Source organism: Bufo bufo, chromosome 5 (assembly GCF_905171765.1).
Source record: "Bufo bufo chromosome 5, aBufBuf1.1, whole genome shotgun sequence".
In the NCBI taxonomy this organism is placed as follows: Eukaryota; Metazoa; Chordata; class Amphibia; order Anura; family Bufonidae; genus Bufo; species Bufo bufo.
Window position 1 is genome coordinate 337,317,271 of NC_053393.1, and position 25,754 is coordinate 337,343,024.

The 25,754-nt window shown below is 46.9% G+C and overlaps 2 protein-coding genes across 2 annotated transcripts; one reads left to right on the forward strand and one right to left on the reverse strand.

Annotated features, from left to right (window-relative positions):
• The first annotated feature begins 13,172 nt into the window (after window positions 1-13,172).
• On the forward strand, window positions 13,173-14,713 carry LOC121002514 (protein ANTAGONIST OF LIKE HETEROCHROMATIN PROTEIN 1-like). The gene is made up of 2 exons (XM_040433965.1): window positions 13,173-13,398; window positions 13,613-14,713. Exons 1-2 carry the CDS (start codon window positions 13,195-13,197, stop codon window positions 14,711-14,713), a joined length of 1,305 nt encoding a protein of 434 aa, XP_040289899.1. The 5' UTR covers window positions 13,173-13,194.
• A 3,340-nt stretch (window positions 14,714-18,053) lies between these two features.
• On the reverse strand, window positions 18,054-19,409 carry LOC121002515. The gene is made up of 3 exons (XM_040433966.1): window positions 19,037-19,409; window positions 18,788-18,949; window positions 18,054-18,328 (listed from the first exon to the last, which is right to left on the reverse strand). The coding sequence occupies exons 1-3, from the start codon at window positions 19,407-19,409 to the stop codon at window positions 18,054-18,056; spliced, it is 810 nt and encodes a 269-aa protein (XP_040289900.1).
• Between the last annotated feature and the right edge of the window lie 6,345 nt (window positions 19,410-25,754).

Here is a 25,754-nt window from a genome sequence, read left to right on the forward strand (position 1 = left end):
TCTCCCTGCACTTACTATTATCCCTGGGCGCTGCTCCGTTCTCCCGGTATAGGCTCTGGTATCTTCAGATTTTCGGCTCAACTGGGAGGAGCCTGCCGGTGTCTCCTTCTCCCAGGCTGGAGTGCTGGCCAATCGCAGCGCTCAGCTCATAGCCTGAGAGAAAAAAAACAACTTTCAGGCTATGAGCTGAGCGCTGCGATTGGCCAGCGCTACAGCCTGGGATAAGGAGATGCTGGCAGGCTCCTCCCAGTTGAGCCGAAAATGTAAAGATACCGGAGCCTATACCGGGAGAACAGAGCGGCGCCCAGGGATAATAGTAGGTGCAGGAAGATCCCTGGGCGCCGCTCTCTCTGTATGCTTAGTTTAGATTTTTTATTGTAGTGAAAGGTCCTCTTTAACTGTGCAGTGCCCCAAGATTCTAGTAGTGGCCCCATGACTAAGTGGAGGTAGTAAATAAAATAAAAAATAATGGCTGCACACACATATAAGCAGTAAAGCTTAGAAATGGGGATCACATTATCAGGGCAGTGAAGGAACCAGCTACATTTGTACTTTGCTCAGAAGCCCCAGGCAGATGGGCGTGTGCTCAGTCTAAAAGAGGCGCCACCCTCAGATAAATATTTCAAGAAAATTTAGACTGGCATATTCTTATTCATAATCATAGTCATGGGTGCACATCCATAAGGCAAACATAATAAATAAAAAAATGGCTGCACACACATATAAGCAGTAAAGCTGAGAAATGGGGATCATTCTAAATTCAAGTGGCACTATACCTACTATTTGGATTAATGGAAGCTCTTAGCACACATTTTGATCAAACTTGTGTCGGGCCCATCCACCAGGCGTCAAGGTGGCTTCCGCGGACGGGTCCCTATCACTAATATACCGCCTCTCTTGGACTTATCCAAGTCCACATTATCAGGGCAGTGAAGGAACCAGCTAAGTGGAGGTGGTGGCAGCAGCAAAAGCAGCAACAGTAGTGGCCCCATAAAAGAGTAGGGATGTTGGTGGCAGCAGTAGCAGTGGAAGTTACCGTGAAAGTGGCCCCATGACAGAGTGTGAAGGGAACAGCAGCAACAGTGGCAGTAAGGCTGTGCTAACATCCCTTGTTTATGTTTACATTCTTCTGATCCCTCAAAAAACAAGCAAACAATAAAAGAAAATTGTTTATAGTTGGTTCAAAACAGAGATAAAATGTAATGGAATTATTTGCATGTCATCTGTGTTTTGGATCCACTCCTGCTTTTGGCTTACCAATTCTGTTCAAATACCGATGCAAAAAAATGTTCAAACACTGACTAAAATAACATATTAGCTACAACGAATTTGGGTCGACTTGGTAGAGTGATTTGTGTGGTTCATTCCAATAACGAACAACACTCCTCTTGTATGGCAAAAATCCAGCTGCCATGTTTGATCCATCCAGCAAGTTCGACCCATCTGGTTTTAAAGAAGACCTTTCACCACTCCTAACATGCCTGTTTTCATAACTTCATGCATTCCTTTATTATTTCTACTATAAGTTATGAATACATTTCTAGCAGTCTGCAGTAAGGGCACAGGGGGTGGTAACCAGTTGGGGTTGTGTCTGACAATGGTAGCACTGATTAAATAGAGCGAGACAGTGCAGATACATAGCCTCAACTGGTTACCACCAGGGCCGGATTAACGTAGGGGCGGATGGAGCTGCAGCTCCAGGCCCCTGCATGAAAATAGGCCCAGCAGCCCGCATACAGGGCCGCACTGGCACGGCCCGTTAGGCCGGTAACCTTGACTGCTGCACGGCCGGCCGTGCCGACAGTGAGGAGGCTCCTTGACTGGTGCAGTATTACACAGAGGGACTGACAGAGAGAGGAGCCCATCCCCCGGCCCCGCCCCCAACAGCAGGCTCCAGCACGGACATTGCCCGGAGCCTGACTCCTCCCACACATGTGACTGATCACATGATCATGACATCACGGAAGGTCCTTCAGCCTGCTAGCTGCTGCTTGTGCAGAGCTGTCATCCGGCTGTTCAGGGCTGTGTATCAGGTAGGACTCGGAGGCTGAGCACAGAGTACAGTCATAGCACACATCCCCTATAACAGTGCATCATCCATAGGTCCCCCATAACAGTGCCAACCACAGATCCCCATAACAATGCCATCCACAGATCCCCATAACAGTGCCAGACACAGATCCTCCATAACAGTGCCATCCACAGATCCCCATAACAGTGCCATCCACAGATCCCCCATAACAGTGCCATCCACAGATCCTCCATAACAGTGCCATCCACAGATCCTCCATAACAGTGCCATCCACAGATCCCCATAACAGTGCCATCCACAGATCCTCATAACAGTGCCATCCACAGATCCTCCATAACAGTGCCATCCACAGATCCCCATAACAGTGCCATCCACAGATCCTCATAACAGTGCCATCCACAGATCCTCCATAACAGTGCCATCCACAGATCCCCATAACAGTGTCATCCATAGATCCCCTCCATAACAGCGTGATCCACAGATCCCCCATAACAGTGCCAACCACAGATCCTTCATAACAGTGCCAACCACAGATCCTTCATAACAGTGCCATCCGCAGATCCCCCATAACAGTGCAGGGGTGTGGAAATTTTTTAAAAAACTACTTGTCGAAGGACTAAAGCGGGGGCTCGATCTACTTGTCCCTCATGACAACCTACTTGTCCTGATACAAAAAATAATTTTAAATCAAAACCTTATTTCAATGCACCGCCACGCTTTCTTATGCAGGGATGGGTGGCTGGCTTGCGTTCCAGCCTTTGTGGTGTGAAATGACTAAGTTTAGGCCTCGTTCACACCAGATGATTCTGTCCAGAATGCCTACATCGCGGCCGGCTCACTATGTTGTGGGGCAGGAGGGGGCGTGACAATCCATTGAAGTGAATGGCACCGTAGCCACAGGCGCAGGCGATCGGATGCACGGGATCGCAAGGCACAATTATGCCTGAGGTCCGGTCACAAGGCTGCTTGCAGCATTTTGTTTGGACTGGACCGCAGGCATAATGTGCCTTGCGATCCTGTGCAGCCAATCGCATTGCAGCCGTTGGGCATGGTTATGGTGCCAATCACTTCAACAGACCACTACACCCCTTCCTGCCTCACAATATAGTTAGCCGGCCGCAATGCGGTGCAGGGCATTCTGGACAGAATCAGGCCGGAACGCACTGCCTGGTGTGAACGAGGCCTTAATGTGATCACAGCAATTAGTTTAGTGCACACTCTTGCTAATCTTAGCACATTACTACCCGTACCTCTAGGTGGTTTAGGCAAACTAGCTGCTGATGTGGCATGGAAAGGACCCCCGTCACCTTCCCAGTTTGACAACACATGCAGAAAGGGGGTCCTCTGAGGGGTGCTGGCAGAGGTGAAAGTTCTATCAATGCCCCTGGCTCTGTAACGGCTCTGTCACTGCTCCTCCCCCAGAACCTTTCATTGCTCCACCCCTCCAGCTCTGTAATTTCTTCTTCCCCACGCTGTCACTACACCACGCCCCCCCCTTCCCACTCTGTCACCGCGGCTGCGTCACTGCTCTTAGAGATGGGAAGTTCGGATCTTTTTCATGAATCGGATCTTCGGTTCACTTCCTGAGCCGGCAGAAGCAAGTGAACTGAAGATCAATGCGCATGCTCAGCTCATCGAATCTTCGGTTCACTTGCTGAGGCTACTTTCACACTAGCGTTCGGAGCGGATGTTTCATCAGACGGATCCGCTCCTATAATGCAGACGTTTGCATCCGTTCAGAACGGATCCGTCTGCATTATAACTTAGAAAAATTTCTAAGTCTGAAAGTAGCCTGAGCGGATCCGTTCAGACTTTACATTGAAAGTCAATGGGGGACGGATCCGCTTGAAGATTGAGCTATATAGTGTCATCTTCAAGCGGATCCGTCCCCATTGACTTACATTGTAAGTCTGGACGGATCCGCTCGCCTCCGCACGGCCAGGCGGACACCCGAACGCTGCAAGCAGCGTTCAGGTGTCCGCTCACTGAGCAGAGCGGAGGCTGAACGCCGCCAGACGGATGCATTCTGAGCGGATCCGCCTCCACTGAGAATGCATCAGGGCTGGACGGCTGCGTTCAGGACCGCTTGTGAGCCCCTTCAAACGGAGCTAACGAGCGGACACCTGAACGCAGGTGTGAAAGTAGCCTGAGTCGGCTCTCAAGTGAACCGAAGGTCAGGAGGGACTCGCTCCTGGCAAACACAGCTCTGCTGCAGTGAATGCCGTGGAGCAGACTGTGATGTAGTGGCTATAGTTATTGCAGGGACTCAGATAATTGTCTGAGAGTTTATTAGTTAAAAGAATGGTGTCACTGAGTCCCTACCAGGCTTCCTGCTCTGCTACACTGCTGCATGCACCCTGTACACACACAGCTCTGCTACATGCTATACTAGCTCTGCTACATGCTACACACAGCTCTGCTACATGCTATACTAGCTCCGCTACTTGCTACACACAGCTCTGCTACATGCTATACTAGCTCTGCTACATGCTCCCCCCCCCCCCCCATGGGGGTTCTACAAAAGAGCTATTGTGGGGCAAAATTCATATTCGTGTTTTAAAATGAATGCTTTCGCCTTTTATAAACAAGTAAATAAGGACACAATGCTGTGGGGCTGGTGTGCAACTTTTTCCAGGGCTGGTTTTTATCCCCAGTCCGGCCCTGCCCGCATAGGCCAACCGGAGCTAGGCCCGCATAGGCCGCCTCGCTGAGGTTGCCTGGCGGCCGCCCCGCAACCCTTTAGTAGGACCGAACCGTGCCGACTGTCAGATGATGACAGGGCCGGCGCGCAAGGAGAAATCTCCCAGGCCGGCCCTTTACAGAACTCACCAGGACAGTGACAGCTGACAGATCAGGTCAGGTGACAGGTCAGCTGTGCACGCCGCGCTGCGTCGTCACGTCAGACTCCTCCCCTGGGGCCTAGGCCATGCCGTAAAGTGAAAGACCGTGACGGCTGCTGCGTGTGGGAAGTTCAAAATTCTTCCTGCGTGGAGTCAGGGGTGCTGCCAGCGGTGAGTCGCGTTCAGCAGCCTTCAGTGTACTGCCCAGAAAACAACTCATAGGCGGTAAGTAAATCAGCATTGGCTCACCTCACCTACTGTATAATTTATACATGTCATTCAGGAGCATGGAAAAGCTGGGTGATGATTTTTTTCACCTAGCTTTTCCATGCTCCTGAATTGCATATCTGCTTATAGGCATATATATCTTTATAATAGCTGAGCCTGATCTATTATAAACAGATATGCCATTCAGGAGCATGGAAAAGCTAAGTGAGAAATAGTCACCTAGCTCTTCAATGCTCCTGAGTGGTATATCTGCTTATAATAGATCAGCTATTATAAACAGATATGCCTAAAGGCAGATTTCCCACTCAGGAGCATGGAAAAGCTAGGTGACTATTTCTCACCTAGGTTTTCCATACTCCTGAATGGCATATCTGCTTATAATAGATCAGCTATTACAAACAGATATGCCTAAAGGCAGATCTGCCATTCAGGAGCATGGAAAAGCTAAGTGACTGTTTCTCACCTAGCTTTTCCATGCTCCAGAATGGCAGATCTGCATATAATAGCTTGGCTATTATAAACATGTATGCATATAAGCAGATATGCCATTCAGGAGCATGGAAAAGCTAGGTGACTATTTCTTGCCTACCTATCTTTTCCAAGCTCCTCAATGGCAGATCTGCTTATAATAGATTAGCTTTTATAAACACATATGCCATTGAGGAGCATGGAAAAGCTAGACGTGAATAGCTTTTTCATGCTCCTGAATGACATATCCAGCAGCACTAGTTAACTCCTTGGGGGGTGGCTATACATAATACAGCCATCTATATAGATGGCTGTATATTTAAACTGTGGCCAGAGATGTACACTTAGGCTAAGTTCACACAGAAGATTTTTCACACGCAAACCCGTGCGTAAATCTGCTTCAAAATTACGCATGAACTTTAGTCCGATAGACTTGAATGGGATTACGCAGACCCGTTCACACTTCAAACTTTATGCATGCGTATTTTCACATGTGTAATTTTGCGTAAATTCACACTTTATTTGTGCTATAAAAAGTTGCTCTGTGTTGCGTTTTCATTTTCTATAAAAAGGCCCATTAAAATCTTCTGCACCAGGCCCATGATGCTCTTGATCCGGCCCTGGTTACCACCCCTCTGTACCCTTACTGCAGAATGTTAGAAATTCATTCATACCTTCTAGCAGGAATAATAAAGGAATGGCACAACACAGAGTTATAAGAATAGATGTTCCAGAATTATTACATGGGGAATGCATGAAGCTATTAAAACAGGCATGTCAGGAGTGGTGAAAGGTCCTAATAGATGTTGAAAGCAAAATACAGTACCATTAAGTTCATAGTATGGGGGGATCCTGAATCTTATGGAGGGATCAACATGAGCTAAAATTTCATCAAACTGTACAGTGACATAGAATTTGTTTAATATTTGTTTCCATAACAGAACGTGGTAGCTAGGAATGATGAATTTGGGTCTAGTTGGTGGAGCATTTTGTCTGGTAATAGCGTATTAATTCCAACCATAAACGATTGCAATTAAGATGCAGATAATTTTTTTTGCTAAATAAACATATTAGCAATCTCCTTCAATGGTCTGCCGGGTGTTCACTCCAAGGTCATGGAAGTCACGCCTGCGGCCACCCCGTTCTCCGAGGGATATGTCCTGAAATCCAGCTGAAAGCTGCAGAACATCAGTCGGAGGTCTCTCCACTACTGGCGGGCCTCTCTGGCGCCCTCTTCCCACAAGCAAAGGCTCGGCTGGTGGCTGCTGGGGTCTTTCAATGCGTCTAGGTTCTTGAGCCTCTTGCTCCTGTCCAGGCTGTCCTTGGCTGTGCTGCCCCCTGGCACGTGCTCTTCCGCGGGCTCTGGCTCGTCCACTCATCTTCTATTCCTGAGAGGATATAAACCGCTAATAAGGTCAATCTGCCGCCTGGCAGCTCCGCCGTGGCACAATCACCTCAGAACTCGCACACTGATGACTTTAGGTATCTTCACTGGTCACTTTGAGCAGAATGATGACATCCGAGTCACGGCACCAAATGTAACCCTCTTTTCCTTGCACCTCCAGCTTTCACACTCACTCGGTCACCAGCTCCTCCAGGCATAAACTCTAAGTGGACTCTAAGGGACGACACTCAGGTCTTCTGTGGTTTAAAGCTTTATTGAGGTGTAGTGCACTTGGCTGGAGCCTGTAATACAACAGGGAAACACTGCCACTATGTGGTATACAGCCAGGTCACCAGCCCACCTATATCATAACAGGCAGTCATTATATTACATTCCCACATACATGTTATAGGATATAACAAAGCATACAGAAAAATGAACAAGAGAAAATCATTTACAAAGATATTGCAGCAGGGTGACCTGGAATACAGCATGTCTTGCAGCCATTTTAGGAAGAACACATGTCTCTTTAACTGTACATCATCTACTCAGCCTAGCATGTGCTGCAGGGTTTAAAAGCTGCTAAAAAACATACAGTCACCTCTTTACATTCTACAGAACTATTATGGGTATATATTATAACTTTTTACAATAGATAAATGAACTTTAGCTTTAGAGAACTTAGACAGAGATCCTACCTCCTTCACAGTAAATGTCTGCACTGAGGAGACCAAACCAAGTAGCAGAATACACAGGGGGCTTTCTGGAAGAGTCCACTGTAAAGACTCTGTCTGTTAAAACTTTCCTCAGTTATCTAATAGCACATTTGAAGAGGTTTATTTAGCATGTCCTGACTCTCTGCTAACAGCTTATGAATGTATGGAACTATATTTAACAAGTGATCATTGCTGCAGCTCCTGTATATTGGTATGACCCTATTGCAAACCTGCAGACTGGATATTTGGTGAAACTTCATGTGGTTCATATCGACTGTACTACACCACTAACTTGGTGCCTGGGCCTAAATGTGTGACAGTGGCCTGTTCCAGTGGTGGGTGACGTGATGCCTGATTCTCTGCTATGACATGAAGACAGATTCTGCGCTGACATAAGGCCAGATTCTCTGTTACGGGACCGCTCTCCTCTGTCTGGGTGCCGGGGCCTAAATGTGTGACAGTGGCCTGTTCCAGTGGTGGGTGACGTGAAGCCTGATTCTCTGCTATGACATGAAGACAGATTCTGCGCTGACATAAGGCCAGATTCTCTGTTACGGGACCGCTCTCCTCTGTCTGGGTGCCGGGGCCTAAATGTGTGACAGTGGCCTGTTCCAGTGGTGGGTGACGTGAAGCCTGATTCTCTGCTATGACATGAAGACAGATTCTGCGCTGACATAAGGCCAGATTCTCTGTTACGGGACCTCTCTCCTCTGCCTGGGCCTAAATGTGTGACAGTGGCCTGTTCCAGTGGTGGGTGACGTGATGCCTGATTCTCTGCTATGACATGAAGACAGATTCTGCGCTGACATAAGGCCAGATTCTCTGTTACGGGACCGCTCTCCTCTGTCTGGGTGCCGGGGCCTAAATGTGTGACAGTGGCCTGTTCCAGTGGTGGGTGACGTGAAGCCTGATTCTCTGCTATGACATGAAGACAGATTCTGCGCTGACATAAGGCCAGATTCTCTGTTACGGGACCGCTCTCCTCTGTCTGGGTGCCGGGGCCTAAATGTGTGACAGTGGCCTGTTCCAGTGGTGGGTGACGTGAAGCCTGATTCTCTGCTATGACATGAAGACAGATTCTGCGCTGACATAAGGCCAGATTCTCTGTTACGGGACCTCTCTCCTCTGCCTGGGTGCCTGGGCCTAAATGTGTGACAGTGGCCTGTTCCAGTGGTGGGTGACATGAAGCCTGATTCTCTGCTATGACATGAAGACAGATTCTGCGCTGACATAAGGCCAGATTCTCTGTTACGGGACCTCTCTCCTCTGCCTGGGCCTAAATGTGTGACAGTGGCCTGTTCCAGTGGTGGGTGACGTGATGCCTGATTCTCTGCTATGACATGAAGACAGATTCTGCGCTGACATAAGGCCAGATTCTCTGTTACGGGACCTCTCTCCTCTGCCTGGGTGCCTGGGCCTAAATGTGTGACAGTGGCCTGTTCCAGTGGTGGGTGACGTATTGCCTGATTCTCTGCTATGACATGAAGACAGATTCTCTGCTATGGCATGAAGAGACTGATTCTCTGCTGACATGAAGCCAGATTCTTTGCTATGGCATGAAGAGACTGATTCTCTGCTGACGTGAAGCCAGATTCTCTGCTATGGGACCTCTGTCAAATTGATATTGGTTCATTTTTATTTTTTTTATTTTAATTTTAATTCATTTCCCTATCCACATTTGTTTGCAGGGGATTTACCTACATGTTGCTGCCTTTTGCAGCCCTCTAGCTCTTTCCTGGGCTGTTTTACAGCCTTTTTAGTGCCCAAAAGTTCGGGTCCCCATTGACTTCAATGGGGTTCGGGTTCGGGACGAAGTTCGGATCGGGTTCGGATCCCGAACCCGAACATTTCCGGGAAGTTCGGCCGAACTTCTCGAACCCGAACATCCAGGTGTTCGCTCAACTCTATATATGGGCCATAATCCTGAGGCAAAAGGCTGGCAAACAGGCCCCTCCAAAACCCAGTGGCGAGGTTATTTCTGCCACTGTGAGTAAGCCAGGAAGGCAAGACATGTATAATGGCCATGTGAAACAGTTTATTGATGTATACTCCACACCTGGAAGTTAGTCAGACAAAAGTTACCACAGCCTGAGTGTGATCAGAATCTTTACTTCACCAAGAGCCTGTTACTAAGATTGTAGTCACAGCTAACTGTGATGTGCTTTGAATGGATTACAATACAACTACCTCTTCCATGTCAATGAACCTAGACGTCTACCTCAGGGAAGCTGATTGCCAGGAAATGTTCCAGTTATTTATTTAAACGTACACCTCTTTATTTCCACTCCTCATTTGCACCCAAAGGTGCTGGTGTCACAAAACTCAGGGACACTGCCTTGCCTGCACCTAAAACCCTGTACCACCAAGGGCACCTCAACCAACATCTGACAGGAGATCCCTCAACACCAGATTGTTCCCCAAAGGAATCTGGTACCATCCTTCCCATCACTGCACGCCAGCCCAGGGAGCTACAGAAACATGAGTACCAACTACTGCACCCTTCAGGCCACCACACACAAACACATAGCTCCTCTGGTCCCTGTCTCTGCAGCCTTATTTACTTTGGTGCCATTATAGACCTTTATACTTGACTAAAACAGCTTTAGGCCTCATGCACACGACCGTATTTTTTCAGGGTTCCGTTGGTCCGTGATCCGTGACCATTTTTTCGTCCGTGGGTCTTCCTTGATTTTTGGAGGATCCACAGACATGAAAAAAAAGTTGTTTTGGTGTCCGCCTGGCCGTGCAGAGCCAAACGGATCCGTCCTGAATTACAATGCAAGTCAATGGGGACGGATCCGTTTGACGTTGACACAATATGGTGCAATTTCAAACGGATCCGTCCCCCATTGACTTTCAATGTAAAGTCAGGAGTCCCTATTATATCATCGGATTGGTGTTTTCTCCAATCCGATGGTATATTTTAACTTGAAGCGTCCCCATCACCATGGGAACGCCTCTATGTTAGAATATACTGTCGGATATGAGTTAGATCGTGAAACTCATATCCGACAGTATATTCTAACACAGAGGCGTTCCCATAGTGATGGGGACGCTTCTAGTTAGAATATACTGCAAACTGTGTACATGACTGCCCCCTGCTGCCTGGCAGCACCCGATCTCTTACAGGGGGCTGTGATCCGCACAATTAACCCCTCAGGTGCTGCACCTGAGGGGTTAATTGTGCATATCATAGCCCCCTATAAGAGATCAAGGGCTGCCAGGCAGCAGGGGGCAGACCCCCCTCCCTCCCCAGTTTTAATTTCATTGGTGGCCAGTGTGGCCCCCCCTTCCTCCCTTTATTGTATTATCATTGGTGGCCAGTGTGCGGCCCCCCCGACCCCCCCTCCCTCCCTCTATTGTATTATCATTGGTGGCCAGTGTGCGGCCCCCCCCAGCCCCCCTCCCTCTATTGTAATATCATTGGTGGCCAGTGTGCGGCCTCCCCCGCCCCCCCCTCCCTTTATTGTATTATCATTGGTGGCCAGTGTGTGGCCCCCTCGGCCCCCCTCCCTCTATTGTATTATCATTGGTGGCCAGTGTGCGGCCTCCCCTTTCCCCCCCTCCCCCCCGATCATTGGTGGCAGCGGAGATTCCGATCGGAGTCCCAGTTTAATCGCTCTGGGGCTCCGATCGGTAACCATGGCAACCAGGACGCTACTGCAGGCCTGGTTGCCATGGTTACTTAGCAATATTACAATATTAGAAGCATCATACTTACCTGCTGAGCTGTCTGTGACCGGCCGGTAGCTCCTCCTACTGGTAAGTGACAGATCATTAAGCAATGTGCCGCACAGACCTGTCACTTACCAGTAGGAGGAGCTCCCGGCCGGTCACAGACAGCGCAGCAGGTAAGTATGATGCTTCTAATATTGTAATATTGCTAAGTAACCATGGCAACCAGGCCTGCAGTAGCGTCCTGGTCGCCATGGTTACCGATCGGAGCCCCAGAGCGATTAAACTGGGACTCCGATCGGAATCTCCGCTGCCACCAATGATCGGGGGGGAGAGGGGAGGCCGCACACTGGCCATCAATGATATTAATACAATAGAGGGGGGGCCGGGGGGGCCGCACACTGGCCACCAATGATATTACAATAGAGGGAGGGGGGCGCACACTGGCCACCAATGATAATACAATAAAGGGAGGGAGGGGGGGCCGTGGGAGGCCGCATACTGGCCACCAATGATATTACAAAAGAGGGAGGGGGGGCGGGGGGGGCCACACTGGCCACCAATGAAATTAAAACTGGGGAGGGAGGGGGGTCTGCCCCCTGCTGCCTGGAAGCCCCTGATCTCTTATAGGGGGCTATGATATGCACAATTAACCCCTCAGGTGCAGCACCTGAGGGGTTAATTGTGCGGATCACAGCCCCCTGTAAGAGATTTGGTGCTGCCAGGCAGCAGGGGGCAGTCATGTACACAGTTCGTAGTATATTCTAACTAGAAGCTTCCCTATCACTATGGGAACGCCTCTGTGTTAGAATATACTGTCGGTTCTGAGTTTTCACGAAGTGAAAACTCAGCTCTGAAAAAGCTTTTATGCAGACGGATCTTCGGATCCGTCTGTATGAAAGTAGCCTACGGCCACGGATCACGGACGCGGATCTTGTGTGCATCCGTGTTCTTTCACTGACCCATTGACTTGAATGGGTCCGTGAACCGTTGTCCGTCAAAAAAATAGGACAGGTCATATTTTTTGGACGGACAGGAAACACGGATCACGGATGCGGCTGCAAAACGGTGCATTTTCCCATTTTTCCACGGACCCATTGAAAGTCAATGGGTCCGCGAAAAAAAATGGAAAACGGCACAACGGCCACGGATGCACACAACGGTCGTGTGCATGAGGCCTTATGCTGAATTCACACCAGTTATTTGGTCAGTTATTGTGAGCCAAAACCAGTAGCAAAGCCTACTCAGATATCAGGTGTAATGATTTAATTTGCACCTAATGTATGTTTATACACAAAGATCTTTTGTTGTACACACCAACTATTGGTCTGATTGGACAGAAATTGGTCAGGTAATCTGATGGTGTAATACAGCACTTAGTCTCTTGAATAAATATTGTACACAATAATTGTTTATCTCAGCTTTATGTTCTTACAGAAGAGATGTTCTTGCTCTGCCCTCTACCAGATGGTGCTCATTACACATTTGGTTCTGCTGAGCACACTTAAATATAGAGTGTGTGTACAGTAGCCGATCATTGGTATGCTGCTTGCACATATTTCTATATTATGGCAAAACTCATTTTTTTCATACAAAACAACCCAAAAAAATGACAGTCAATTGTTCTTCAATACCTCTTTTATACCTCGTTTCCACTGAGCGGATCGGTTCGGGTCGTTTAGAATGGAACGGGTTTGAATGGTCCGGTCTATTCTGGTGAGCGTTTCCACTGCAAATCGGACCGCCGGGGCCATACAGGTTTTAGAAAAAATGCCTCTCATGATGTCACACTAGTGCGACGAAAAAAGTGATGCAGCGTCACTCAGCGTCAGCCAAACAACAACAACAACAATGGAGGTCATTCAGCAGCTCGTCTTTTCTCTGCTAGCCTTTTGGTTCGTAATAGGCAAAATTCATACCGCACTGTATGAGAGAAGGTTGCGAGCGGCAATGAGAAACACAGCCGAAAAGAGAAGAAAACTTTTAGCTTGGATGTGTAGCCGGGAGGAGAAGTATACATTTGTGCTGCTAAGACAAAGACGGCAGCGCTATAGGGTAAGCACAACTGACTGACTTACCTGAAACACACACACACACATACACTGACACACTGACACACTCACTGACCCACACACCCTGACCAATACACACACTGACCTATACACACTGACACACTCACACTGACCTATACACACACATACACTGACCTACACACACACACTGACACACACACTGACCTATACACACTGACACACTGCATTTTTTACAGATGCTTCTCCTTTTGGCAAAGCAGCGCCGCCGACCAGTGATTTGGGCTTTCCCTCGTGCCAATGAGTGGTGGAATGTGACCGTCCCAGGATTCACCCACAGACAGTGGGTGCAGAATTTAAGGATGTCAGAGGAAACCTTCTCATTCCTTTGTGCAAAGCTACGTCCAGTGATGGAAAAGAAAAGCACCAACTTCAGAGCCTGTTTGCCTGTAAGGAAAAGAATTGCCATTGCACTGTGGAAGCTGGCTACCAACAGTGAATACAGGAGTATAGGTCATCTTTTTGGTGTCAGCAAATCATCAGTGTGCCGGTGTGTGCAGGACTTCTGTAAGTCTGTGTGCACATTGCTAGCGCCTGAAATTGTTCATTTTCCTAACAGGGAAAAGCTCAAAGACATGGCTGAGTACTTTGAGAACAGGTGGGGCCTTCCACAGTGTGTTGGTGCTATTGATGGCTCACACATACCAATAATAGCACCACAAGAATACCACACTGACTACTTCAACCGAAAAGGCTGGCATTCCATCATCCTCCAGGGAGTAGTGGATGGCAAGGGACTATTCTGGAATGTGAATGTAGGAAAGCCTGGGAGTTTGCATGATGCTCGGGTTCTCCGATTGTCAACATTTTGGGATTGGGTTGGCCAGGGAGGCCTGTACCCTGTTAGCACTAAGAACATTTGTGGGGTGAATGTTGGCTATTATGTGCTTGGGGACTCTGCCTATCCTTTACAAAATTGGCTCCTGAAACCATTTCCAGACAATGGGCGCCTAACAACAGAGCAGCAAATCTACAACAAGAAAACATCCAGGGCACGTGTTGTAGTGGAAAATGCGTTTGGAAGACTTAAGGGTAGATGGAGGTGTCTTATGAAGAGGAATGACAGTGACATACAACTAACTAAATCCATGGTCCTAACGTGCTGTGCTCTTCACAATCTTTGTGAAAGTCATGGAGAAGACTTTGACCAGGATTGGAATACATCTCCAGAAGAGCCAGTACCAGTAATAGCAGCACAGGATATGGAAGAAGAGTGCAGTGAAATACGTCAGGCTCTGATGAGGCACCTTAACGTTAACGTTGTTACCGTGAATAATTAAAATCTTTAATTACTTTTTGCTAAATGCTAAATAAAATCAGACATACTCAGAGAAGTCGTTCTTGTTTTTTATTCCACAAAAAAAATCATCTTCCTACATATTTTGTAAAGGAAAAATTTTGATAATGTAGAAACATTGTTTACAATAAAGAGCTTGTAAAGGTTTGTTTTTTATTAAGCTAGTGCAGGGATATGCAATTAGCGGAAATCCAGCTGTTTTGCAGAACTACAAGTCCCATCATGCTTTTGCCTCTGGGTGTCATGCTTGTGACTGTCAGAGTCTTGCTATGCCACATGGGAATTGTAGTTCTGAAACAGTTGGATATCCACTAATTGCATATCCCTAAGCTATTGCATTGTTGTTTTTTTCTTCAATTTCACTTCCAATAAATGTTTTTTTTTTGTTTTCTTTGTATGAATTTCTAACTTCCTGTTCCTCCTCAGTAAGCTGTTCAATAAGCTGTGCTGACTGACTAAACACAGCTCAGATGATGTTGTCTGGTTTACTGAGAAGGAACAGGAAGTGAGAAATTCAGACCAAGAAAAAAAACATCTAAAAAGGAAATTAAAGGAAAAGGTAAACCAAAAATGCCAAGTACAGTAGGTGTTTGTGAGATTGTGTTTTCAGCACGACAGCGTCGCGCTGATACTCGGCGACGTGGTGCCGAGATCTCGCACTCACTGGGATAGCGACAGCACATCCCAGCAAGCGCGTCATAGAAGCGACGGGAGATCCGACTTGGATTCCCGCCAATTCTACACGTGTGCGGCGTTTGTTATGAATCCTGAGGGGGAAGTCCCCGCCGGATTTAAATAAAAATCCGACCTGGGTCCCGCCCTCAGGAGCATACCGGGCCCTTAGGTCTGTTATGGGTTGTAAGGAGAGCCCCCCCTACGCCGAAAAAAACGGCGTAGGGGGTCCCCCTACAATCCATACCAGACCCGTATCCAAAGCACGCTACCCGGCCAGCCAGGAAGGGAGTGGGGACGAGCGAGCGCCCACCCCCCTCCTGAGCCGTACCAGGCTGCATGCCCTCAACATGGGGGGTTGGGTGCTCTGGGGCAGGGGGCGCACTGCGGCCCCCCCACCTCAGAGCACCCTGTCCCCATGTTGATGAGGACAGGGCCCCTTCCCGACAACCCTGGCCGTTGGTTGTCGGGGTATGCGGGCAGGAGGCTTATCGGAATCTGGGAGCCCCCTTTAATAAGGGGGCCCCCAGATACCGGCCCCCCACCCTAAGTGAATGAGTATGGGGTACATCGTACCCCTACCCATTCACCTGCAAGAAAAGTGGTAAAAACACAAATAAACCACACAGTGTATTAAAATATTTTATTTTTCTGCTCCGGAGGCCGCCCCCTGTCTTCTTTATTAGCTCTTTTACCAGGGGGGGGCTCTTCTTCTTCCGATATCCCGACGGGTCTTCTCCGCTATCCGGGGGGGTCTTCTCAACTCTCCGGGGTTCTCCTTCTGTCTTCTCCTTCTGTCTTGTTGTCTCCTTCTGTCTTCTGTCTCCGGGGGGGGGCTCTTCTTCTTCCGATATCCCGACGGGTCTTCTCCGCTATCCGGGGGGGTCTTCTCAACTCTCCGGGGTTCTCCTTCTGTCTTCTCCTTCTGTCTTCTCCTTCTGTCTTGTTGTCTCGGCGCACCCCGATTCTTCGTCTTCTCTTCTTGTTTTCGCCTCTCTCTGTTGTTGACTCGGCGCACCCCGGTTCTTCGTCTCGCGAGACTCGGCGCACCCCGATTCTTCGTCTCGCGAGACTCGGCGCACCCCGATTCTTCGTCTCGCGAGACGAAGAACCGGGGTGCGCCGAGTCAACAACAGAGAGAGGCGAAAACAAGAAGAGAAGACGAAGAATCGGGGTGCGCCGAGACAACAAGACAGAAGGAGAAGACAGAAGGAGAACCCCGGAGAGTTGAGAAGACCCCCCCGGATAGCGGAGAAGACCCGTCGGGATATCGGAAGAAGAAGAGCCCCCCCCGGAGACAGAAGACAGAAGGAGACAACAAGACAGAAGGAGAAGACAGAAGGAGAACCCCGGAGAGTCGAGAAGACCCCCCCGGATAGCGGAGAAGACCCGTCGGGATATCGGAAGAAGAAGAGCCCCCCCCCGGAGACAGAAGACAGAAGGAGACAACAAGACAGAAGGAGAAGACAGAAGGAGAACCCCGGAGAGTTGAGAAGACCCCCCCGGATAGCGGAGAAGACCCGTCGGGATATCGGAAGAAGAAGAGCCCCCCCCTGGTAAAAGAGCTAATAAAGAAGACAGGGGGCGGCCTCCGGAGCAGAAAAATAAAATATTTTAATACACTGTGTGGTTTATTTGTGTTTTTACCACTTTTCTTGCAGGTGAATGGGTAGGGGTACGATGTACCCCATACTCATTCACTTAGGGTGGGGGGCCGGTATCTGGGGGCCCCCTTATTAAAGGGGGCTCCCAGATTCCGATAAGCCTCCTGCCCGCATACCCCGACAACCAACGGCCAGGGTTGTCGGGAAGGGGCCCTGTCCTCATCAACATGGGGACAGGGTGCTCTGAGGTGGGGGGGCCGCAGTGCGCCCCCTGCCCCAGAGCACCCAACCCCCCATGTTGAGGGCATGCAGCCTGGTACGGCTCAGGAGGGGGGTGGGCGCTCGCTCGTCCCCACTCCCTTCCTGGCTGGCCGGGTAGCGTGCTTTGGATACGGGTCTGGTATGGATTGTAGGGGGACCCCCTACGCCGTTTTTTTCGGCGTAGGGGGGGCTCTCCTTACAACCCATAACAGACCTAAGGGCCCGGTATGCTCCTGAGGGCGGGACCCAGGTCGGATTTTTATTTAAATCCGGCGGGGACTTCCCCCTCAGGATTCATAACAAACGCCGCACACGTGTAGAATTGGCGGGAATCCAAGTCGGATCTCCCGTCGCTTCTATGACGCGCTTGCTCTCCATCGCGGCAAGCCAGCTCGGCGCTGGCTCCCGCGATGGGGCTCGTATGTGCTCAATCTCGCCGAGAAATACAGCGAGATTGACACAAAATCGGGTTCACCTACTGTATATTCGCAATTACATCTACAATGCAAAAATGAGAAGAAATTAAGCGATCGGGAGTGCCCTTTGTTGAAATCCAGGCTCCACCGTCCAAGGGGGGTGATAACGCAAAGGAGGCAGAAGGGAATCAAAGCAGCAGCACAAAGAAAGCCATGTGCAGCAAGGAGCAAATGTGTCCAATCTTGTGTGATCGCTGATGGCTCAAAGGAGCCTATTAAAAAAAAAAAAAAATCTAACCTTTAAAACCCACTCTAATTATATATTTTTAAACGTAAACATGGGTACAGGTCCTGTGCTGCATGAAAGGCACTAATGTCTGGGTGGTGACCTGGGTTGACGATTGGCTCCAATCACTTGAACAAGCTGACCAAGGACACCGAGGAAGGCCTGGTTGAAGGTAGCCAACTGCTCCATCTGCTGCCGGGCAATTTCTGCCTCCTGGCGCATAGCTTCCTGTGCATCCTGACGTACTGCTTGAAACCGCCTCTCAGAAAGGTTATCCATTCTTTCCAGCTGCCTTTCTTCTGCTGCCCGCATATCCTCCATGACTGTGCGCAGATCCAACTGTAACCTTCTCCTTTCACCTGTAATATACAAAAGACCTAAATATTGCTTTTGGTAACATCTGCCAAACCAATACTGTAAGCTCCTTTCTCATCTGCCCCACACTGATTCACTGCCACACCTCTGTTCCCCCTGCTCATCTGCTACACCAATACACAGCACTGCTCATCTGCCCACTGCTAATCCCCCCCTTCTCATCTCTTCCACCACTATACCTCCTGCTAATCCCCCCCTTCTCATCTCTTCCACCACTGTACCTCCTGCTAATCCCCCCCTTCTTATCTCTTCCACAACTGTACCTCCTGCTAATCCCCCCCTTCTCATCTCTTCCACCACTATACCTCCTGCACATCTCCCCCACAGCTGATCTCCCCCTTCTTATCTATTCCAACACTGTACCTCCTGCACATCTGCCCCACTGCTGTTTTAGTTTAAGAAAATGCACAGTTAAAAATTTCTTTTTTATCATCATGTCTTACCATTGTGCCTTGGTGCATTGGGAGTACTCTGTAGTTGGCTACTCTGTGGTTGGCTACTCTGTGGTTGGCTTGAGGAAATACTGCTGCTGTTGCTGCTGAAAGACATTGAAGGTCCATCTTCTGATAAGTTTGATGCATCAGTGGAGAGTACATCAACTGTTTCTGAAAATAAACATATGGTTAGATATTATATTTTAAATGGTAAGCAGAGCGATATTCTAAGCGAAGTTTAAAAAAAAAAAAACTTACCAAAGGGGTCTACCATGGATTCGAGAATTACAGTTGCAGAGTCCAGACCTCCCTCCCTGCCTTGGTTTGCTGGCCGATGACCGTAAATGGCGTCCATGGCGTCGTACCACCTCCAAGCAGTTGGACAGTTTCCACTACGGCTGTTGGCGTCCTTAATTTTTTTATATTGTGCTTTAAGCTTTTTAAGCTTTGCCCTACACTGGCCCGACGTCCGTTCAAATCCCTTGGCTGCCATCCGCTGCGAAATATCTTTATAGACCTTTTCATTTCTCACTGATCCATCAAGCTCACTCTGAATAACGCCATCACCGATGATTGATAAGAACGTAGATAGTTCCTCAGATAACCAGACCCTGCTGTTGTTTGCTGGCATCCTTCTCCTTTATATGGACTAATAAGGCGACGTGGTGATTGTTTGGCGCTTTGCTTTGACGTCAGCATTGATGTTTTCTGACCACCAATCAGTGGAAAGTACTGTGTGACGCCAGTAGCTCCGCCCTAACCGTACCGTTCCATTTTCTATGGACCCACATGAGAAGCAGGACCCTGAATGGCGCGGTACGGTTCGGTTTTATGGCACGCTTTCATAATGGAACACCCAACCGATCCGCTCAGTGGAAACGAGGCATTAGTTCAAAACTGTCACAGAAGTAACATATACTGTAGCTGATTTTAGCTACCTGTTTAAAGCTAATAAAAAAGGAAAAGTAACTAAATATATGAATACATCTTTCCACCTCATTTCTTACATAATCGTGTGAGCAGACTCAAGCTATTCTACTGTAGAATACAACTTGCTTGTCATTTTGATGGAGCTGAATCTTAAACTCTAGATTTACAACCTCCTGTTCAAAATGGTTTAGCTTAATGGTTTTGACTTAATGCTGCAACCCATGAAATCAGAGCCATAAATGTTCTCTTGTCTTTATTTTGGACTACAGTAACTGCTTAAAATTCCTCCTATATTATTTTTTTGTCACAGTCATTTGTTTCTGTTGGTCATAATAAAAAACTATCAATCCTTGAAGAATGGGTGGAGTTGTATGATTAAATACTGTGATCGTGAAGCAGAACATCAACTGCTCTAGTTTGTAGTCTAAGGGTTTCTTGCTCTCACTATCCACAATTCATATTAAATGGATCACTGCTACTATATATTGGACAGTAGCATCAATTATACAGGAGTATTAAGCATTCATAATTAAAATCTGAAAATACAATTTCAAAGAATTGGAAATATGTGGTTGAAATATACATAATATATGGTATAATATATTCAAGGTATCATTTTATAAAGCAGGTAAAGCCTATTCTATCTATCTATTTATCTATCTATCTATCTATCTATCTATCTATCTATCTATCTATCTCTCGTATCTAGGTGCATTTCTTTCTGTATTCTAGAAGCATTCATGGTGTGTGCAGGCAACTCTTTTCTTTATTATTATTTTTAAGGCCACCTGCAGCTCTTGACAGAGTCCATCTCTTCACCAGAATGCTAGAAGGGTAAAGGTAAAGATCTTTGTCATTCCTGTGGTGACAGCTTGTCTGAACAAGGTTGTTTAATTAGCAACCTGTCGTGCTATATGATGGAAGATAATGTTAAACCATTTTTTTTCTGTTCAGTTTTCAACAAATTGCTGAATTTCCCATAATTTGACAAACACTTTGCCTTCCTCAGCTGTTTAATAGATATTATGAATTTATTGTTCTCCAAAGAAACATTTACTTTGTTTCCTGTCTGGACTTGTGCTGCTTTGAACAAAAGGTTTGAAGCTTCGGCAGTCTAGCAGCAGAGGTCATAGTACATCTAGACTTTTTTATTTCAACAAAAGGAAAAGAATAAATTTACCTTAGATGCCTCATGTGTTATAGAAATGAATAGAACTTCAGAATTCTATCTAATAAATATTTGAGGAAATAAAAAACATTATTATGCTTAGTCATGCTCTGTTCCCATCACACTAACAAATTCTAGTTTAGTTCAGGAGATAAAAAAACATGAATACTATATCTCAAAACAACTCCACACCCGTCCACAGTTTGTGCATGGTATTGCAGTTCAGTCTTAATATGGGGCTGAACTGCAATACCAGATATAACATATGGACAGGTCGGGCATGGAAGAAAACAGCCATGTTTTTTATATTTCTCTGCAACCCATTCAATGCCTAACATACAGCACTACATACCACAATGGTCAAGGTGGTCCCACAGATGTCTTGGGAAATTGGGGGCCAGGGTAGTTCTTAGAAGTCTTGGTCATGCTCTTCCAACAAATATCCAACATTTCTAGCCATGTTACATGTTGCATTGTCTTGATGGAAGATCCTATCTTCCCCAGGGAAAACAGTATGTATGGGGATAATTTATTTGCAAGGATTGATTTCTACGTAAGTTGGTTGAGAGTAGAGGTGGGACTAATCAAATTATTTTTTCGAATTCGAATCTGAATCCGAAAAGGTTTGCAAATCTATTGAATCTTTCGAATCTCGAATCCTACGAATCCTGTACATAAGAATTGTGTGAACGGTGTAAGAAACAAAGTGATCCAAACACTTATGGGGGGGATCTGTGGATGGCACTATTATGGGGCGGCAAAGGCGCCAAAGGCGCAGTCGGTCTCCCATGAGCCACAGACCTGCCGCTTAGCTTCGGGAGCGAGGATCTGTGTTTGGCCTTGTTCCCAGGGCGGCTTTGCTAGCTGGGAGGCTCCCTGCCCCGAGGTCTGCCTTGAGCGCCGAGCTGATCACTCGGTGCTTGACTTGTCTGTCTGTCGATCATGTGACGCTGGCCACGACACATGACCCTCAGACCCCACTATAAATACAGGCAGCCTGCTGGCCACAGGTTCCCTGTTAATTCTAGGTTCCTGGCTATTTGTTGGACTACTGAATACTCACCTGATCCTGTTCCCTGACGATCCTTTGCCTGCTCCTCCTGTACTGTTGATGGCACTGTTATGGGGGATCTCTGGATGGCACTGTTATGGGGATCTCTGGATGGCACTGTTATGGGGGATCTCTGGATGGCACTGTTATGGGGGATCTCTGGATGGCACTGTTATGGGGGATCTCTGGATGACACTGCGATGGGGGGATCTGTGGATGACACATATATAACATCTTATGCTATGTGCCATCCACAGATCCCCCCCATAACAGTGTCCCTGTAGTGTGAATGACCCCCAATACAGGGGCTGGGGGCCGGCATCTGGATTAGGAATGACAGCGGGGACCGGTGTAGTCACTGTATTCTAATGCACCGGCCCCGCTCACTGTAGAATAATTTTATCTAACCTGCATTGTTAAGATATAATAATCATGTGTAATCCATCTGTATTACTTACAAGCTCAACATTAAGTTCTGTAGCAGAAAGGAGGGAGGAGGCAGGCCGGGAGGACAGACGGGCAGCGCGTCACTCACTACGTCACGCACCCATGCCACCTGCTTCATTCATAAAGTGGGCGGCGCAGGCGCATGACCTCCTCTCTGCTACGGTACTTAATGTTGTAAGTAATACAGATGGATTACACATAATTATTATATCTTAACAATGCAGGTTAGAAAAGATTATACTACAGTGAGTGGGGTCGGTGCATTAGAATACAGGGACTGCACCGGTCCCCGCTGTCATTCCTAATCCATATGCCGGCCCCCAGCCCCTCCTCCCTCTGTTGATACACCCGCCCACCGCACTGTGCGGCATGGCGGCGGCAGCCGTGTATCATTAGACTATATCGCGTCGGATTCAACTGATTCAAATTTTACTAATTACGTCGGGATTCGAGTCCACAAATTCCACGAATCCAACAAGATTCGAGGGATTTGTGGATTAGATGGATTTGTCATCCCACCTCTAGTTGAGAGTGTCTTCCACATGGATGAGTTGTCCCAGAGAATGCCACAAAAACATTCTCTAGACCATAACACTACCACCGCCAGATTGTGTTCTTCCAGCAATGGTTGCAAGGTGTTTGTTCTCTGATATTTTTTGAATCAGAGGTCCAATTCTGACACTGCTGAAAAAAGTGAAGCCTTTTCTGCCAATGCAACCTTGTTAGCAGAGGTGCAATGACCATCATCATCTTCAGAACCCCATACTCAGTAGGGTTGGCTGACCTGTTTTTTTTTTACATGTCTAGTAGCCCTCTGGTTCATTTTAGCGGTGAGCTACTCTACTGTAGCATGACGGTCCTCCCTAAAGTACCTCTTTTAATGGCACATGTTGCTTTGCAGTTTCCACATAGTTTTTTTGCAGTGGTGCCATTTGTTCACCCACAATACACTTTCACCACAGCAGCACGCAAAAAGTTTACAAACTGTGCAGTTTCAGAAAAGATGCCACCCTTTGCCCAAAAGCCAATAATCATCCATTTTTGCCACTCTGATAAATTGCCCCTGACAGCAATAATATGTTTGCAGACAGCCTATTGCAAGCCTTATACACTCACCTAAAGAATTATTAGGAACACCTGTTCTATTTTTCATTAATGCAATTATCTAGTCAACCAATCACATGGCAGTTGCTTCAATGCATTTAGGGGTGTGGTCCTGGTCAAGACAATCTCCTGAACTCCAAACTGAATGTCAGGATGGGAAAGAAAGGTGATTTAAGCAATTTTGAGCGTGGCATGGTTGTTGGTGCCAGACGGGCCGGTCTGAGTATTTCACAATCTGCTCAGTTACTGGGATTTTCACGCACAACCATTTCTAGGGTTTACAAAGAATGGTGTGAAAAGGGAAAAACATCCAGTATGCGGCAGTCCTGTGGGCAAAAATGCCTTGTGGATGCTAGAGGTCAGAGGAGAATGGGCCGACTGATTCAAGCTGATAGAAGAGCAACGCTGACTGAAATAACCACTCGTTACAACCGAGGTATGCAGCAAAGCATTTGTGAAGCCATAACACGCACAACCTTGAGGCGGATGGGCTACAACAGCAGAAGACCCCACCGGGTACCACTCATCTCCACTACAAATAGGAAAAAGAGGCTACAATTTGCACGAGCTCAACAAAATTGGACTGTTGAAGACTGGAAAAATATTGCCTGGTCTGATGAGTCTCGATTTCTGTTGAGACATTCAAATGGTAGAGTCCGAATTTGGCGTAAACAGAGTGAGAACATGTATCCATCCTCTGATGGCTACTTCCAGCAGGATAATGCACCATGTCACAAAGCTCGAATCATTTCAAATTGGTTTCTTGAACATGACAATGAGTTCACTGTACTAAAATGGCCCTCACAGTCACCAGATCTCAACCCAATAGAGCATCTTTGGGATGTGGTGGAACGGGAGCTTCGTGCCCTGGATGTGCATCCCTCAAATCTCCATCAACTGCAAGATGCTATCCTATCAATATGGGCCAACATTTCTAAAGAATGCTATCAGCACCTTGTTGAATCAATGCCACGTAGAATTAAGGCAGTTCTGAAGGCAAAAGGGGGTCCAACACTGTATTAGTATGGTGTTCCTAATAATTCTTTAGGTGAGTGTATATTCACCAAGCCAGCTCACAGCAAGTGATCTCCATCACGAGCTACACACTGCCGTCATCAAAAATATGAAACTTCATTATGTGACTCGACTGTGTGTATGTTTATAAATATACATGCTAGCCCACGAAAAAGTAGCCTGCGTCCAATATCTCCAAATCAATATCTATGAGAGCATATAGGTAAGAATACTACTATTAGCATCCAACATATACACCAATTACAATATATACATCATTCTACTATGTGTTACACAGGAGACAATAATGTTTTGGTTTTTCAATAAAAAAAGATTGTGTCTTGTGCAAATTATTGTGCCGTGACAAGTTTGTACTTTAGCCATATATTGTGCTTACTTGTATGCTATGCTGTATGCTATTTGAAAAACTATATATTTTTTTCTAAATATTTTTTTTTTACTACCAATATCTTCAAATCAAACTGCCTAATAGTAAATCTGTCTTAATTTGCCATAGCACCCAATCTGAGCTCAGCTTTTTGTTCCTACAGGGCTATGAAAAAATTAAAGCTGTGCTCTGGTTGGTTGCTATGGACAACTTAGAATTATTAGGCAGTATGATTTGGAAATATTGAAGGTGGGCTACTTTGTTGTGGGCCACCCTCTGTGTGTATATATATATATATATATATATATATATATAGTTCAAGAAAAATGGCGGCACTGGTTTAAATAGATGGAAAAATATGGTGCACGTCCCAAGGGGAGTAGGCTTCTTACCCCGATGTACAAATCCAGAAAAACGAGCGGCACTCCAGTAGATATAAGTAAGTGAACCTTTATTCACCAAGGTGGTGCAACGTTTCGGCTCTACAATCGAGCCTTTTTCAAGCATAAATACAACTCAAGCCACAGCATTATATACAGGTGATTCAATTTATATATCAAACATGTGATCACACTCCACCCAGTGGGTGTGTTATAGATCGTGACAATAATGTGTTGAAATAATATAGATATATACTATTGACATATAATCATAAAAGTGCAAATCAGATAAAGAAGGGAAAGAAGAGACATGAATTATACATGTCATATATATTAAAACCCCAGTGACTGAACAAATATTGATCAGACACATAAAGCTGATCGATGAATATATGAAAACATGTTGTAGCTTACAGGGGGAAAGAGCAAAAAGGAGGGGTTATCTTGCAAACATACCTAATAAACAGGGAGACCCATATCATGCCGTTGCTTGG

Bases quoted from the DNA above. Each gene is read 5' to 3' on its own strand.
- LOC121002514 (XM_040433965.1), top strand. From the start codon at position 13,195: ATGGAGGTCATTCAGCAGCTCGTCTTTTCTCTGCTAGCCTTTTGGTTC. The intron at 13,399-13,612 runs GTAAGCACAACT...CATTTTTTACAG, and splicing joins AAAGACGGCAGCGCTATAGG to ATGCTTCTCCTTTTGGCAAA.
- LOC121002515 (XM_040433966.1), bottom strand. From the start codon at position 19,409: ATGCCAGCAAACAACAGCAGGGTCTGGTTATCTGAGGAACTATCTACG. The intron at 18,950-19,036 runs GTAAGTTTTTTT...GTTTATTTTCAG, and splicing joins ATCCATGGTAGACCCCTTTG to AAACAGTTGATGTACTCTCC. The intron at 18,329-18,787 runs GTAAGACATGAT...TGTATATTACAG, and splicing joins CAATGCACCAAGGCACAATG to GTGAAAGGAGAAGGTTACAG.